This window comes from Eumetopias jubatus, unplaced genomic scaffold, assembly GCF_037043125.1.
Source record: "Eumetopias jubatus isolate StellerSeaLion01/CBP00866 unplaced genomic scaffold, mEumJub1_p1.0 scaffold_6, whole genome shotgun sequence".
Taxonomy (NCBI): Eukaryota; Metazoa; Chordata; class Mammalia; order Carnivora; family Otariidae; genus Eumetopias; species Eumetopias jubatus.
Window position 1 is genome coordinate 147,269,796 of NW_028274812.1, and position 14,847 is coordinate 147,284,642.

At 43.1% G+C, this 14,847-nt stretch overlaps 1 protein-coding gene across 1 annotated transcript; it reads left to right on the plus strand.

Annotated features, from left to right (window-relative positions):
- Positions 1-513: 513 nt before the first annotated feature.
- ZSCAN16 (zinc finger and SCAN domain containing 16) lies at positions 514-14,183 on the plus strand. Its single transcript, XM_088024185.1, has 3 exons — positions 514-1,274; positions 2,181-2,319; positions 9,499-14,183. The coding sequence occupies exons 1-3, from the start codon at positions 888-890 to the stop codon at positions 10,017-10,019; spliced, it is 1,047 nt and encodes a 348-aa protein (XP_087880311.1). The 5' UTR covers positions 514-887; the 3' UTR covers positions 10,020-14,183.
- Positions 14,184-14,847: the final 664 nt, after the last annotated feature.

Here is a 14,847-nt window from a genome sequence, read left to right on the forward strand (position 1 = left end):
TATCAATGGGGTAATTATGAATGAATGATGGCACCTACGATGAATACTATGCAATTGTTTAAAAAAAAAAAAGGCAAGATCGAGGAAACCCTTTATGCACAATCTCCAATATTAGTTGCTAGAAGGAAGCAAGCAAGGCGCAGAAATGCTACCATTTGTGCAGGAGGAAAGCGAGGGTGGCATGTACCTGCCTGACGGTCTACAGAACAGTACGTGTGCCGCGAAAAACACGGGCTGTCAAAATTAGATGCTGGAGGACACTTACTCTTTTTAAATCCTGAACTCTGTGAATGCTTCACTTTTCCATACTACCTATCTAATAAGTAAACCTAAAAAATTCTTGAGAGGGGAAGAGTTTCGAAAAAGAACAAAGAGGGCGTGCCCGCGAGCCCGCGCACAGCCTGCTCGTCCACGTGGTCCTCCGCGGGCGGGGCCACCGAGGCGAGGCTTCCTAGAGCGGCCGGAAGTGCCGGCGGCCCGCGGCGGGGCGCCCATTGGTCGGCGGGAGTCCGGCCTTTGTTCCGGGCCGCCGAGAGGTGGCCGCCGTGGCGCGCGAGTCCGTCCTGCGTCCGTGGCCTCCGCAGGGGAGGACGAGGGCCGAGCCTCCCCCCAAGGCTGTTGACACTGGCGGCTCTTCAGGGCTGACGAGCGCCGACCGCTCCTCAGCCCGGTGAGAAGCGCGAGAGCTTGACAGACGGCCGCCGGGGCGCGGGCCGGCGGCGGGAACTCGGGGCCTGAGCGCGCAGATGTGAGTCCGTGCCCCTGCGCGCCCGCTCGCCTCCATTCGCGCGCGTCCGCGCTCGCGGCAGCGCCCGCCGCGTCTCCGCGGTAACGGCGCTTCCGCTGGAGTCGGCCCCGGAGAGCGTTAACCGCGCGCGCCGCGCACGATGGCCGCAGCCCCGGCGCGCGCCGGTCGGCAAGCAGCTGCCGCAGTGCAGGCGGCGCGACGCCGCCGGGGCCGGGACGCCGTGGCACAGCCCTGCAGCCCTCGCGAGAGGGAGGTCTGCAGGCAGCGCTTCCGGAAGCTCTGCTATCAGGACGCGCCTGGGCCCCGGGAAGCGCTTACGCGGCTCCGGGAGCTGTGCCGCCGGTGGCTGAGGCCAGAGTGCCACACCAAGGAGCAGATTTTAGACCTGCTGGTGCTCGAGCAGTTCTTGAGCATCCTTCCCAGCGACCTGCAGGCCTGGGTGCAGGCGCACCGTCCGAAGACGGGCGAGGAGGCGGTGACCGTGCTGGAGGACCTGGAGCGGGAGCCGGAGGAGCCTCGGCGGCAGGTGGGAAGCGGACGCCCGTGTGGCTGGGCGAGGTCAGGGCGTACGGGCCGGGCCAAAGCAGAAGGGAAAAGCCCGTGGAAGAAGAGCTGGACGCGTGGCATAGGTCGTCGGAGAGAAGAACGAGGCTTAGCGGGGGCCGGCCCGTGCCGGGTGACTGGCGCAGTTTGTAAGGGCGGGCCCGTGAGAAGTTAGGGAAGGCAGGCAGGTAACAGGCAACAAAGAATCTCCGACATTCATAGCTTTCTCTTAAAAAACGGGCTCCCTGGTTAAAAAAAGAAAGAGAAAGCCCTTTCCGTGGAAATAGTCGAGGTGGGTTTAAACAGATGTCAAGGATGCCACGGAACAGCACTGTCGAAAAGAAATGTAATGTGAGCCATGTGTGTAGTGAAAACTCTCTAGTACCAAATTTTAAAAAGTGAAATTAGATATTTTTTAACCCAGAATAACCATGTAATCAATATAAAAAATGAGGTATTTTGCATTCCTTGTTTATATTGTTTTTAAAATTCAGTGTATATTGTACACGCTGGGTATCTCCGTTCCTACGAAGCACGTTTCAGGCGCCCACCCTGGGCTTGTAGCTAACGTCCTGGACAGTGCGGTTAGAGAAGAAATGCCCCCGTTCGGTGAAGGTTGGGCGAGATAATTTTTGAGGTTCTTTCCAAGTCAGAATACCGATCCTGGACCTCTGCGATCATTGAGAGAAGAGACTGAATTTCACTCTCCGGTGGCCTGAAGTGTAGAGATTAGTTTCTGCCTCTTTTTTGTCATTATTGCCATTTGCAGTTGAATGCATTTTTCCCATTTGTGTTCCTGGTCCCAGGCAAAATGCTTCTTTTGATCTTTTCTCTGAAGTTCTTTCACAAAATCTACCTTACAAGGCCAATCATACCTCATTGTTCCCAGGTCCCAGCCAATTCAGAAAGACAGGACACACTTCTGGAGAAGTTGACCCCCCTGGGAAGACCGCATGAGTCACTGACTGCACAGCTCCGTCCCAGGAAGAGTCAGCAGGAGCAGGAATCTGGGGAGCCCCAGAGGAATGGTAAGGAGCAAGAATTTATGTGCGTGAGGGAAGATGATGGTTCCTTGTGTTAGGGGCCTTCTCACTTTGATGTTCTCCTTTTCAAGTTTTCTTGCTCATCCTCCACCTCACTGTGGAAGATTTTATCCCCTTCCTACCCTTGCCTCATCATGGAAAGAATTATATTTTAGTATTTCATTAGACTTAAAAGCTGCTTTTTTGGCCCGATGGATGGGGGATGGGATTTAAATACTCATTCAAGTTAATAATACCTTACATTTCTATTTGTTGTTATCTGATGATTCTAGTTCTAAATTCTCTAAAAATTTACATTTTGAGCAGGAGAATTCATATGACAACCTGTATTCGTCTGTTAGGGCTGCCAGAATGGAATACCACAAGCTGGGTGACTTACACAACAGAAATTTATTTTCTCTCAGTTGTGGAGGCTCAGGATCAGGGTGTTAGCAGGCTTGGTTTCTGGTGAGGCTTCTCTCCTTGACTCACAGACTTGCTGTGTCTTCACATGGCCTTTCTGCTGTGCACACACACTTTTGTGATCTCTTCCTCTTATGCAAGGATGCCAGTCCTATTGGATAAGGGCCCCACCCTTATAACCTCATTTATTCTTAATTACTTCTTAAAGGCCCCTTTTCCAAATGCAGTCATATTGGAGGTTAGAGCTACAGCGCATAAATGGGGGGAGGGGGGCAGGGCACAATTCAGTCCCTAATACAGCCTCACACTGAAAGAAGTAGCAAAAAGAGAGAGCAAGAACTAGTCAGTATAGTAGGCTTTTTGTTTCTCCACGTTAGGTTGACTGGGTTTTGGTTGTGGTTTGCTTCCCCACCCCAGTAATCAGTTCACTAATTGAAAACCAGATGTCTAGTTTATCCCCAGGCTTCAATAAAAAGTAAACAAACTTTAAATTCCAGTTTGCCCAAACACCTTTTTTCAGTGCTCCCTGCCCTTTCTCGAGAGGCTCCTGTGTCCATACTGCCTCCCCTGGGCAGTATTTATACTCTGGCCTATTACGGATTCCATTCTCACTACTTTAAATTTTACTAGTATGGTTCTCTCATTCCCTAGGTTCCCTGCCAGGTGATCTGTCTAATCTGAAAAATTATTTTAAGTTAAGGTATTTGTATTTCATACCTGGAAAGATGGCATTCGATTATGTATAATTTAAAGGAGTCTTTTCATGCTTTAAAGCATAGTGTTGGTTATTGGTTAGCTTTAGAGGTGAGGTTGAGACCCCCTGTTCTGTTCATTCTTCTTTTATTAAACATTTGTTGAGCAGCAGCTACATGCTAGGCACCATGCTAGATGTCAGGAATACAAAGGAAAGACTTCTCTTCAAAAAACAGAAGTGAGCAGTTATGCTATAACCTACAAAAAAAAAGGGACAGCTATCCCTGTGGCAGGCCCGCAGAAGTGTCACAGAGTAGGTTTGCTTGAGCTGAGATGGTCAGGTGGGTGGGAACTGGGAAGGGAGAACATTTCAGGCAGAAAGAACGCGGTGGGGGGATGAAAGCGTAACATTCTAAGAACAGCAGTTGCTCTGAGTTGATTTTGATGAGAATTTTGTGGAAGGGAAAAATCAAAGGCCATTGGTGAAGGTTCCTGAATACCATACTGAGGAAACAGATGGAGGTCTGTTACATTTTTTATTTATTTGTTTGTTTGTTTATTTTTAAGTAGGCTCCACACCCCAACACCAATACCGGGCTTGAACTCACAACACTGAGATCAAGACTTGAGCTGAGATCAGGAGCCAGCTGCTTAACCAGCTGAGCCATCCAGGTGCCCCGTTATATTATTTTAATAGAGGAGTGGATGACAGATTTGTGTTTTTTAAAAATCACTATCCATGATTCTACTTTCTTAAAGTTACAGAGAAAAATATTAGAAGGGTATCTCCAAATGTAGACAAAGACTGTTTGAAGGCAATGAAGTCACAGGTGACTTATTCTACTCTATTTTCCAAAGTCTGTAAGTGAATGAGCACACCACTATAAATAGGGAGAAAAGATAAAACACAAAGGGGGTGAGGGGAAACCACTTTCAAATATAGAAGATTGTAGACCAGTGCCCAAATAAGGCTGGAGAGAGAGGAAGGAGAAAATTCAAGAGAGATTTAGTATTCACTTATTAATGAACAGGTCTGATTAGATATTGGTGGTTGGGGGTGTTTTAATAAAATCCAAGTTTGTGACTTGGGCAACTTGCAGATAATGGTGTAAGTAATTGAGAGGAAAATCAGAAGGTGGGAGTATCTTACGTGTGGAAACTTAGAATGGATTCAATTCTTATACATGTGAATTTGCTGTATCTCTGAAACATCCATCCAGTAGGCAGTACAGTTTAAAATATGGTTCTAGACATAGAAAGATGTGGGAGGAGATAAGAAATTTGCGAATCGTCCCTGGGTAGATGATAGAAGCCATGGCTGTAGATGAAGTTGACCAAGAAGAATGTATAAAGTGAGGAGGAGAGAGGCACATGCAAATTTTTGAGGCATGCCACCATTTGAAGTTTGGGTGCAGGAAGAGGATTCTATAAAGACGGCAGATGAGGGACTATCAGAGAAGCAGCAGGAGGGGGTGGTGTCACTAAAGATACCAGGAGCTTCAGCCGGTTATAGCCAGTGCTACTAGTGGGACACAGGACAAGAACTGGTAAGTGTCCACTTACTGAATTTGGCATTTAGAAGTCAGTGGTAGTCAAGAGTAGTTTCAGAAGGCAGAAGCTAAAAGATGTAGGCTATTTTAATAGGCTTTAGTAAGCTTAACTATGTGGGGTCTTCACCTTTTTTCTGTGAGCAGGCATATTATAAGAAATTTCTCTCCCTGCCTTTGGGAGGAGACAGGAGAAGCAGTCAGTCATAAAATAGGTCACAATAATATTTTAACATGTCAACATGCTAAATTCTATGTAGAACACAGAATTATGATGACTAGGGCGCCTGGGTGGCTCAGTTGGTTGGGCGACTGCCTTCGGCTCGGGTCATGATCCTGGAGTCCCAGGATCGAGTCCCGCATCGGGCTCCCTGCTCAGCGGGGAGTCTGCTTCTCCCTCTGACCCTCTTCCCTCTCTCATGCTCTCTGTCTCTCATTCTCTCTTTCTCAAATAAATAAATAAAATATTTTTAAAAAATTAAAGAATTATGACTAATGGATAGTCTGTGCAAAACTTTAAGTTCTAGATGGTCTTTCCTTGTTGTTTTTTTTTTTTTTGAATAGGTATTTCTGGACTAGTTCCACTCTACTTCATGTTATAAATTCAGAAAAATAGACAGTTCCTATACCTAAAATTGTAGAGGGTTACACATGTGCTGCTATTAAAATAACTTTTCAAGGAAAACTATGAATTGTCTTTTCTTAATCTAATACACTGAAAGGTGCTTCATGAAATCTACCTATCCTATGAGGCCTGAGAATTTTTAGGGAATCCCTTTTGTCTGCATTGAACAGCATGAATAGGACTTTTTTTCTAAGGTACAGCACCAAGAGCCATACACAGTTTTTATCTGTGTCACCACCACCACCACACTCCCCACCAAAACAAATGACAAGCAAAAAACAAAACCCACCAAAACAATACAAAAACAAAATAAAACTCTGCAGAAATCACAACACACTTCAAGACATGTCTTTCAACTTTATTAAAAGCATGTAATGTCCAGTCCAAATCCTCATTTTACAGTTGAGGAAATACACTCACAGTGGTTGTGACTTGTCTAAGTTTCCAAAAAGTAAGAGGCAGAGCTGAGATTACAGTCAGAACCTGGGGCTCCTGCCTGCTGGTCCAGAACAACTGTTAAAAGCCATCAGGATTATGTACCAAAAAGTCACTATCTTTAAAAATATAAATTTATTGTTAAATAGACTTTTTATGCACTATTTCTTATTTTTAAAAAATTCATTGTGAGGCGCCTGGGTGGCTCGGTTGAGTTGTCTGCCTTCAGCCCAGGTCATTATCCCAGGGCCCCCTCATGGGCTCGCTCTCTGTCAAATAAATAAAATCTTTAAAAAAAAATTATAGTATCCATACCAGCAAGGTATTATTATTTGTATTAGCTGTGGGCTAGGATAACGGGACTCCTCTCTATAAACATAACTGGGAATTACAATAGCAATTATCACTTAATACAGAATTATCTTCATAGATGACAGAAGAACTTGGAGAGCTGAGTATTTTGCAGTTCTTTGTAGCACGTTTTAAAGTATTTCAAAGTGAACTTTTTGGACATGCTATTAACCCACAACACTGACTCTCCATTAGCAAATAAATGACAGTCTCCTTAACTCCCTTCCAGTTTCACTGCACTCAGCATTTAACCTTGTCTTTGCTCCCCTAGACTGTCAAGCAAGTTGTACACTGGTAATCAGATGATCTTTACTTGTCCTCATCTCAGTGACTAGCAGGGTTGAACTTACCTCGAATTGTAACTGATAAGGACTCTTAGTATTACATATGCCAGAATAACATTGGAAGGTCAGCCCTGGCAGAAGATGTTAGATCCAAATATTTTTCATTTTGTCTGTTCTAAAAGAAGGTCTCTTGGTGTGCCTGGGTAGCTCAGTCAGTTAAGCGTCTGACTCTTGATTTCAGCTCAAGTCATGAATTCAGGGTCATAAGAACAAGCCCTGTGTTGGGCTCCATGCTTAGTGGGGAGTCTGCTTGAGATTCTGCCCCTCCCACTCATGCTCTCGCTCGCTCGCACTCTCTCTCAAATAAATAAGTAAATCTTTGAAAGAAGGCCTCTGGGAATCCTATTGGCCTGGGACTGGCTAGCACTTGGAAGAGATACATAAATAAGGCCCTGAAACTCCAGTTGACCAAGAAATAACTACAGATCCTTGAGATGAGAAAAGTTCACATTTGACAATTTCCATACAATATTATTCTGTACATTGTTCAGTTGCAGATCTAAGGGAGAGGGTTATCATTTCAATTGCTGACCAAGAAAAACCAACCTTGTATTAAAGAAAAAAAAAAAGCCTTTTGAAGTTCTGGTGAGATTTTTCTCTAGATTTCTCCTGAAGTTGTGGGAGAGAGACTTATCCTGAGGACTGGTAGATTACACTGAAGATGGTGGACTGACCACTTAGTTTTGTCTTTTTTTTTTTTTAATTCATCTTCATCAGTAAGCCACAGGAAAGCCAACCAGTGATGACAGCTGTATATAAAAGAAGTGGTTGAGCCAATATGCTGATGTTTTTGTTTGTTTGTTTTGTTTTGTTTTTTAAGATTTTATTTATTTATTCGAGAGAGAGAGAATGAGAGATAGAGAGCACGAGAGGGAAGAGGGTCAGAGGGAGCAGCAGACTCCCCGCCGAGCAGGGAGCCCGATGTGGGACTCAATCCCGGGACTCCAGGATCATGACCTGAGCCGAAGGCAGTCGCTTAACCAACTGAGCCACCCAGGCGCCCCAATATGCTGATGTTTGAGAACACCTTTCTTAATGGTATGGGGGTGTCTCTGATCTCCATGATTTGCCTGATCATTATTACCCTACTAACTTAGCAATACTTCTGTCACACATCATACTTTTACAAATGCTTTATCATACATTCCCTCATCTAATCAAACTATAGGTAAAGAGGAGGGCACAGAGGTGAAAGGAAACCCAAATAGTGGTCATCTGCCAAAATTTAAGCAGTTATCAGACAGTTCCAAGACTGGAATCTAGACCTCCTGGCTCTAATTTAGTCCTTGTCATTTCTAGCCAAAGATAATACAGCAATTAGGTTCCAAAACAATATCATCTTAGAGGAAATATCCCAACTTTGAGAAAGTCTACTGCCTGATTTAAAAAAATAATAAATAATAATAAAAAAATTTTTTTAATTAAATGATCGTTAAGGAGGAACTGATTTGAGGAAGAATGGTAGCAAGGGGGCATGGTGATGACAGTGAAGAGTGGACTTCACGGCATGGCACTCAGTGAGCCATGTGAGCCAGCGTTTTCCACCCCCAGCCCAGGCACTGAAATGTCCGGGTAGCTCTTGCTGCTGCTTCTGTCATGCCACGTGACCAATGAAAACCGTAATTAAATGACTGTTGCACAGTGAGGATTCCTAGGTTTGTTGAGATGGTGGTCACAGCATGACCAAATAGGTGGCTTTCTATTCCCTCCAAATCATCAAAACAGCTATTTTCTTATAAAATTCATCTCAACAAATATTGAGTACTTGCCATTATGTGCTATTCTGTACTAAACTTGGGGTTGAGGACATGGGGAGCAGGAAGAAGGAGAGAACACATCCAGTTTGGGAAATTAGGGAAGACTTCCTGGAGGAGAGAGCATTTGAGATGGACCTTGAATAATAGCTAGGTGAGTGGTTCTCAAAGTGTGGTTCCTGGACCAGTAGTATCTATCACATCAGGAAACTTGTTAGAAATGCAAGTTCTTAAGCTCTATTCCAGCTTAATCAAATAGAAGTTCTGGGGTCGGGAAGCCTGACATTCTGTTTCAATAAGTCATCCAAGGTGATTCTGATGCACTAAGTTTGAGAACCACCATGCTAGGATTTGGACAGGAAGAGATGATAGTTTCAGAAAAAAGGATTCAACCCAGCACATATACCAGATCATCCATTGTCACTTCCTACTAATCTTCCTGGATTTATCCTGACCTACATGCTCTCAGTCTGCTTTTAATTAATTATTATCCTTCACGCATTCCCCTCCTTTGATGGTTCCTAATCACTACATTCCTCTCATATCCCTAACCCCACTGTCTTCTCCACTTTTACTCAGTTTTACTCCCACTTAACTACCTGTGTTTCAGGGCCCTGCATGTTTCTACCAAACTTTTACCTCCCTCCCCATTTCTGTTCTTTGATCCCCATCTGTCCCTCTTAATTATCCTCAGCATATCTCTAGTCCTCATTTACCACTCACCACTCTGCCTTTGCACAGGACTGCAAGGCAACCCCCTGATCCACATCAGTGCCTTTTCCTCTCTTCTTAATCTGTTCCCAAATAATTTTTCTGCTGCTGTCTTCCCTACTGGCCTCTTAATCTCTTCCTTATATTGTCAATATACGTTTTGACGATGCCAAATATCTAGTTTGTACATTGTATGTTACTTTGTTTTTTATAACACATTTATAACATTTACGTGTTCGTTCTTTCATAGGCTTTGCTTCTCAAACCTAGACTAGGACATGTTTGTGTACTCTGTGTTACAGGTGATAAAACCAGAACTAAGAATGAAGCATTGTCCCGGAAGGAAGATTTGCCCAAGGACACGGAATTCTTTGGGAAGATAAATGACAGACTTAACAAAGACATTCCTCAACATCCTGAATCCAAAGATGCTATGGAAAGTGAGGGCAGATTAGAGTGGCAGCAGAGGGAAAGAAGACGCTATGCATGTGATGACTGTGGGAAAAGTTTCAGTCACAGCTCAGACCTCAGTAAGCACAGAAGGACTCACACTGGAGAGAAACCCTACAAATGCGATGAATGTGGAAAAGCCTTCATTCAACGTTCCCATCTCATTGGACACCACAGAGTGCACACTGGAGTGAAACCCTATAAATGTGAAGAATGTGGGAAGGATTTTAGTGGGCGCACAGGTCTTATTCAGCATCAGAGAATCCACACAGGTGAAAAACCCTATGAATGTGATGAGTGTGGGAGGCCCTTCCGTGTAAGTTCAGCCCTGATCAGACATCAAAGAATTCATACAGCAAATAAGCTCTACTAAGATGGTGAAGTAACAGAAGTTCTTTAGCTAAGCTACTCAGGTCTCCTTCATTATCAGAGAATCTGCCTTAGGAACTGTGAGTATCCTGAATATAGGCAAAGCTTCAGTCATCATTGAACATTTCTCTGGCACCCGAGAATCTACCTGAGAAAACTTCCTTTTATTTCTAAATTAGTTCAGTTTCTTAGGAAGCATTAAGGTTATTTCAGAAAGCCTTGTCTGTTAACAGACTGCTCCCTTGCAACCCAAAATAACCATGTTTCTTGGTTGAAAGAGTGAATTCTACTTCTCAGCTTTCCTTTTTATTTGACTATTCTGTGTATGACATTAGGCAAAACAGTCACATTTTTCTCTGCCTTCATTTCCCCCTTCTGTAGAGGACACAGTAGAGACCCACCAGGTATGTTGTATTAAGTTAAAGCTGCTTTTGAAATTAATAACTAAAACAATACTAAGTATTTATTTTCCATCACTACTGATATAATGGCCATTATAATGTGGTATAATCATTTTGTGGAATTTGTTTGCCAGTGCTAACAAAGAGGAAACTACCAAAAAAGAAGCAGGGTACGGAAAACATTCAAGTGGAAAGGAAAGCAGTGAGATGAGTAGGAGCTGCTGGGAAGAGGGATGACCGTAATGAGGATAAATCACTCTTCTGAGTCTCAGGTTCCTGGAAACTGAGAGACGTGGGGAGGGATTGGTCCAGAACTGCATTGTCCAGTGGAGTAGCCAGTGCCCACCTATGGCTGTATAAATTTAAAATTAATTCACCCAAAGTAGAGAATCCTGTTCCTTAACCACATGTGGCTAGCAGCTACTGAACTGGACAGCACAGACACAGATCATTTTTATCATGGTGGACAGGATGCTGCTGTCCTAATCAATCACCAGTAACATGTCTTCCAGCTTAGATGTTGTGTGATTCTGAGTTCGGGAAGGTAGTAAAAGAAACACCTGAGGAGACTGTAGTAGCAACAGGAGATAAAACACAAACACTCTAAAAAAGGAATTTAGTAATAACTTTATGGCACTTTTCAGCCTTAAAAAAGGAGTATATTATAATTGGATGACTGAAGATTATTAAAGTAAATACAATAACATAATAATCTACATTAAAAGCTTAAATTACTACATCGTCTCTAAAACAAGAGTGTAACTACCTTTACAAAGTAGCATCCCATCAGATACATATGCTGAAAAGAAACTGGGACTCTTGGGAGTTTAAGATAATAAACAGTCCAATTTTTTTGTTTGGCTTGGAAATGCATTAGCAGTCCATGTGCTTGCACCAGTTTTACATCCCTAGTTTGAGAATACCATAACACGACAGATACTGTGACCAGAGGCCCAGCACATTCACATGTACACCACCACCAAACCACCATGAATCACTGGTTCTAGGAATAGCCATCGCCAGGACAAGCAGGAAGGGATCTAATCTCTTTCTGAAGACAGGAATTACATACACCTGCTTCTGTATTGTGACCGAGTAGTTAAACCACCAGTCATTTCAGTGTCTTTACTACTGTTGGAAGATGAATCTTAAATCACTCTTTGTAACACCATAAACTGAACTTTTATGTCTTTTGAACGTAACACTGCTTTAAAAGAAATCTAAGTTTATTTTGATTGTCTACATCAACTGGTAGAAAATTTTAAAACATCAAGTCTCATACTCCTTGTTTTTATGACATAATTATCTGAGCAATATTTCAAAGCATTTGAAACAAAGGATTTTTTAATGGTCATGAAGAGAAAAGTATTAAAAATCTTTAGTATTAGAAACATCCTTGTTTTGAAAATAAAGCTAGATGCTGAGTGATAGCTTTTCCCCCTTTACCTTTTTTGTCTTGCTGAGAAACAAGCGTAGAAGCTGTTGGCAGTCTCTGTAAAAGAAAAGCTCATACTTCTGATATTATCCACTCTTGAATTTAGAGAGGCTTCTGCAATGGTAAGAAAGATGATTTTGCCTACCACAAGATTAGGTTTCCTAAAATTGGTAAAGACATGACAGACTAATTTTCCTTTATCATCCTCTATATGCTGTAACATTCTACTCAGATAGTTTTGAATACCACCTGTTAAGTACAAAGAATCATTCCAGTCTTCGAGTTGTATACCTTCAAAGGCTAGTCTGGAGCAGAGACAGACCATGCTACCCTTTTTTAGGTTTGGTGTTGATTCTCAGTTGCCACCACAGTGTCCACCATCTGGTAACAGGGAGGAAGAGAAATATATGTGGCCAGAGATAGCCTGGAGTGCTGCAGGCAAGAGAAATCTGGGATAAGTGCAGGCATAAGGCAAAGAATGCATGATGTTAAGGATCTGAGTTGTTGCTGGTACCAGGAAGCAGCAGGTGTTGTCCGGTAAGTGTGTAGAAACCCAAAGGAAAGAACTGGGGAGGGTGCTCAAGCACAGCCACAGTTACTGGAAAAGAAGATGTAATACGTTAGACACCGTAACCATAACTACAACCGCTTGGTTCTAGCAGACAGCCATCCGTTTAGAGCACCGGCTCTAAAAGAACCCAGTTTCTCAAACAGTTGTGTCAGAAGCATATGCATTGCGCCTCCATCTTTTTGGAGAGACGATTTTTTTTTCTTTTTTGAAGGGGGCAAGAAGTTGGAGTTTCGAGTTTTTGTGAACTAACAAGACAGCTGTGGTTGTAAGAGGCACCTAAAGGGAGTAGGGGGGCAGCTCTCTTAGACACTGATGGGGGGATGGTAGTGAACTGGTGATTCTGAATTAGGAACCAACAGCTTTGAAGGCCGGAAACAGATTAGGTGCCGGGAGAGGAGGGGCTACAGGGGTATGTACGGACATTGGTGGGGGAAGGGGAGTAAGATCAGGGGGAAGGGAGGAAGGGAGAAAATAAAAAGGAACAAGGGTACCAAGAAAAGAACAAAGATAAAACGAGATGGTGATAGGGGAAGAGGAGTGACGAGTAATCTAATACCGGCATCAGTCGTGTTTGAGCCTGGGTCATAGGATGGATATAAGCCATACGAAGAACAGATGAGCTCCTTATCCCAAGGTACACTGCATCTTACGAGCACAGCACGTATTATCTATCTTTATCCAACAGGTCTCCATTCTCATCCTGAGCATGACATTATTTGTTTATAATCAAAAGTCCATCAACAGTGAAAACAACTAGAAACCTTGACATACTTCAACAAAACAAGCTCTTCTCCCCTAACTGATCCCACAAGGGAGTCATATTGAGGTTCTGAAGGGACAGCTAGCTCAGTCTGTCTTCCTCAAACCGTCTAGAGCAAGGTTTCTCCATCTTGGTTCTGCTGACATTTTCAGTCAGACAGTTCTTTGTAGTGCCCTGCCCCCTGCAGTGCAGGGCCTTTAGGGGTATTCCCAGCTTCCAGCCACTGGATGCTACCACACCTCCTACTTGTGACAAGCAAGCATTTTTAAGATGGGGGACAAATGCCCCCTTGAGGGGCAAAATCACCCTCAGTTGAGAACTGATCTGTAGGAAAATAATCTAATTTCCATGACTGTTCCTCATCATATACAATAAGATTCTACGGAGATGGTGCATACAACCAGCACTGCTAGACCCTCTTTCTACCCCCCAAAAATGATTCCCAGAGTACCTAAGCTCTAAATAGCAATCATACTGAAAAATATTAGTCTGCTTTAGGAAGCCATACCTCACTGCTGAAGACGAGAGGAATCTGCCCTCAAATGGGACTTGCATAAAGAGCTTACATTGCATTTTTTAAGACTTTCCTCTTCCTTCCCTGGCATACTTGTGGTGCTACCTACTCCTCTAACCCCTGACCCAACCACGAACAAAGATTTTTTTATTGAGATTTGCCCTGTCCAGTACAGTAGCCATCAGGTACATATGGCTATGCAACTAAGAAACTACATTTTTTAATTTAAATTAAATTTTAAAACATAATTCAGTTATTGGAAAACCTTCATGTTTGGTGTAATTTGGGTATGTGAATCTACTTTTAACATTTTAAATTTTGTATAATCCCAATAAAGTATTTTCAATGAAAATTTAATATCTGAATTGAGATATGCAGTAAGTAGAAACACATCAGCTTTCAAAGATTTAGTATAAAAAAAGAATGTAAGATACTTCATTAATTTTTATATTGATTAATGTTAATATTTTGGATATACTGGTTTAAATAAAATATGTTATTAGTTTCACCTGTCTTTTACTTTTTTAATGTGGCTATTAGAAAACATTACATAGGTAGATCACATTCTATTCCTATTTATTGGACTGCCTGATCAAGATCTCACCTCAGGGTACATCCCACTCTTTATGTTTCAAACCACTTCTTTTTTTTCTTTTTTTTTCTTTTGTCAGAGACAGCGCACGCACAAGCAGTGGGGGCAGCAGGCAGAGGGAGAAGCAGGCTCCCCGCTGAGCAAGGAGCCCCTGGGGGACAGATCATGACCTGAGCCCAAGGCAGACGCTTAACTGAGTCACCCAGGCGTCCCTCAAACCACTTTAGTTCTGTGAGACTAAGTTCTGTGATGCCAAGTACTTTTTACCTATTTCTTCTTATTGATTTGTTCGACAGGTATTTATTAAACACATGTTATGTGCTATAGAGACAAGGGCAGGTTGCCCCAAAATGTACCACTATGGCATACTGATTATTCTAAATAGAAGTTACTTAAAAGACAGCTGGTGCAAGAAGGATACTGAGACCTCCTCTGTGTCCCCCTGAAAGCAGGAAATAAATCTCCCATGTGAAAGGTCCCCGTCCTGTACCAGGAGGTAAGGAGACATCCTTAGTACCAGAGATGGGAAATTTAGAGCCCAGAAGGCTGTATAAACACC

What these genes read in the sequence shown, in the direction of transcription:
- ZSCAN16 (XM_088024185.1), top strand. Translation starts at nt 888, where the DNA reads ATGGCCGCAGCCCCGGCGCGCGCCGGTCGGCAAGCAGCTGCCGCAGTG. An exon ending in CGGAGGAGCCTCGGCGGCAG is followed by an intron (nt 1,275 to 2,180) that starts GTGGGAAGCGGA and finishes CATTGTTCCCAG; the next exon opens with GTCCCAGCCAATTCAGAAAG. An exon ending in TGGGGAGCCCCAGAGGAATG is followed by an intron (nt 2,320 to 9,498) that starts GTAAGGAGCAAG and finishes TCTGTGTTACAG; the next exon opens with GTGATAAAACCAGAACTAAG.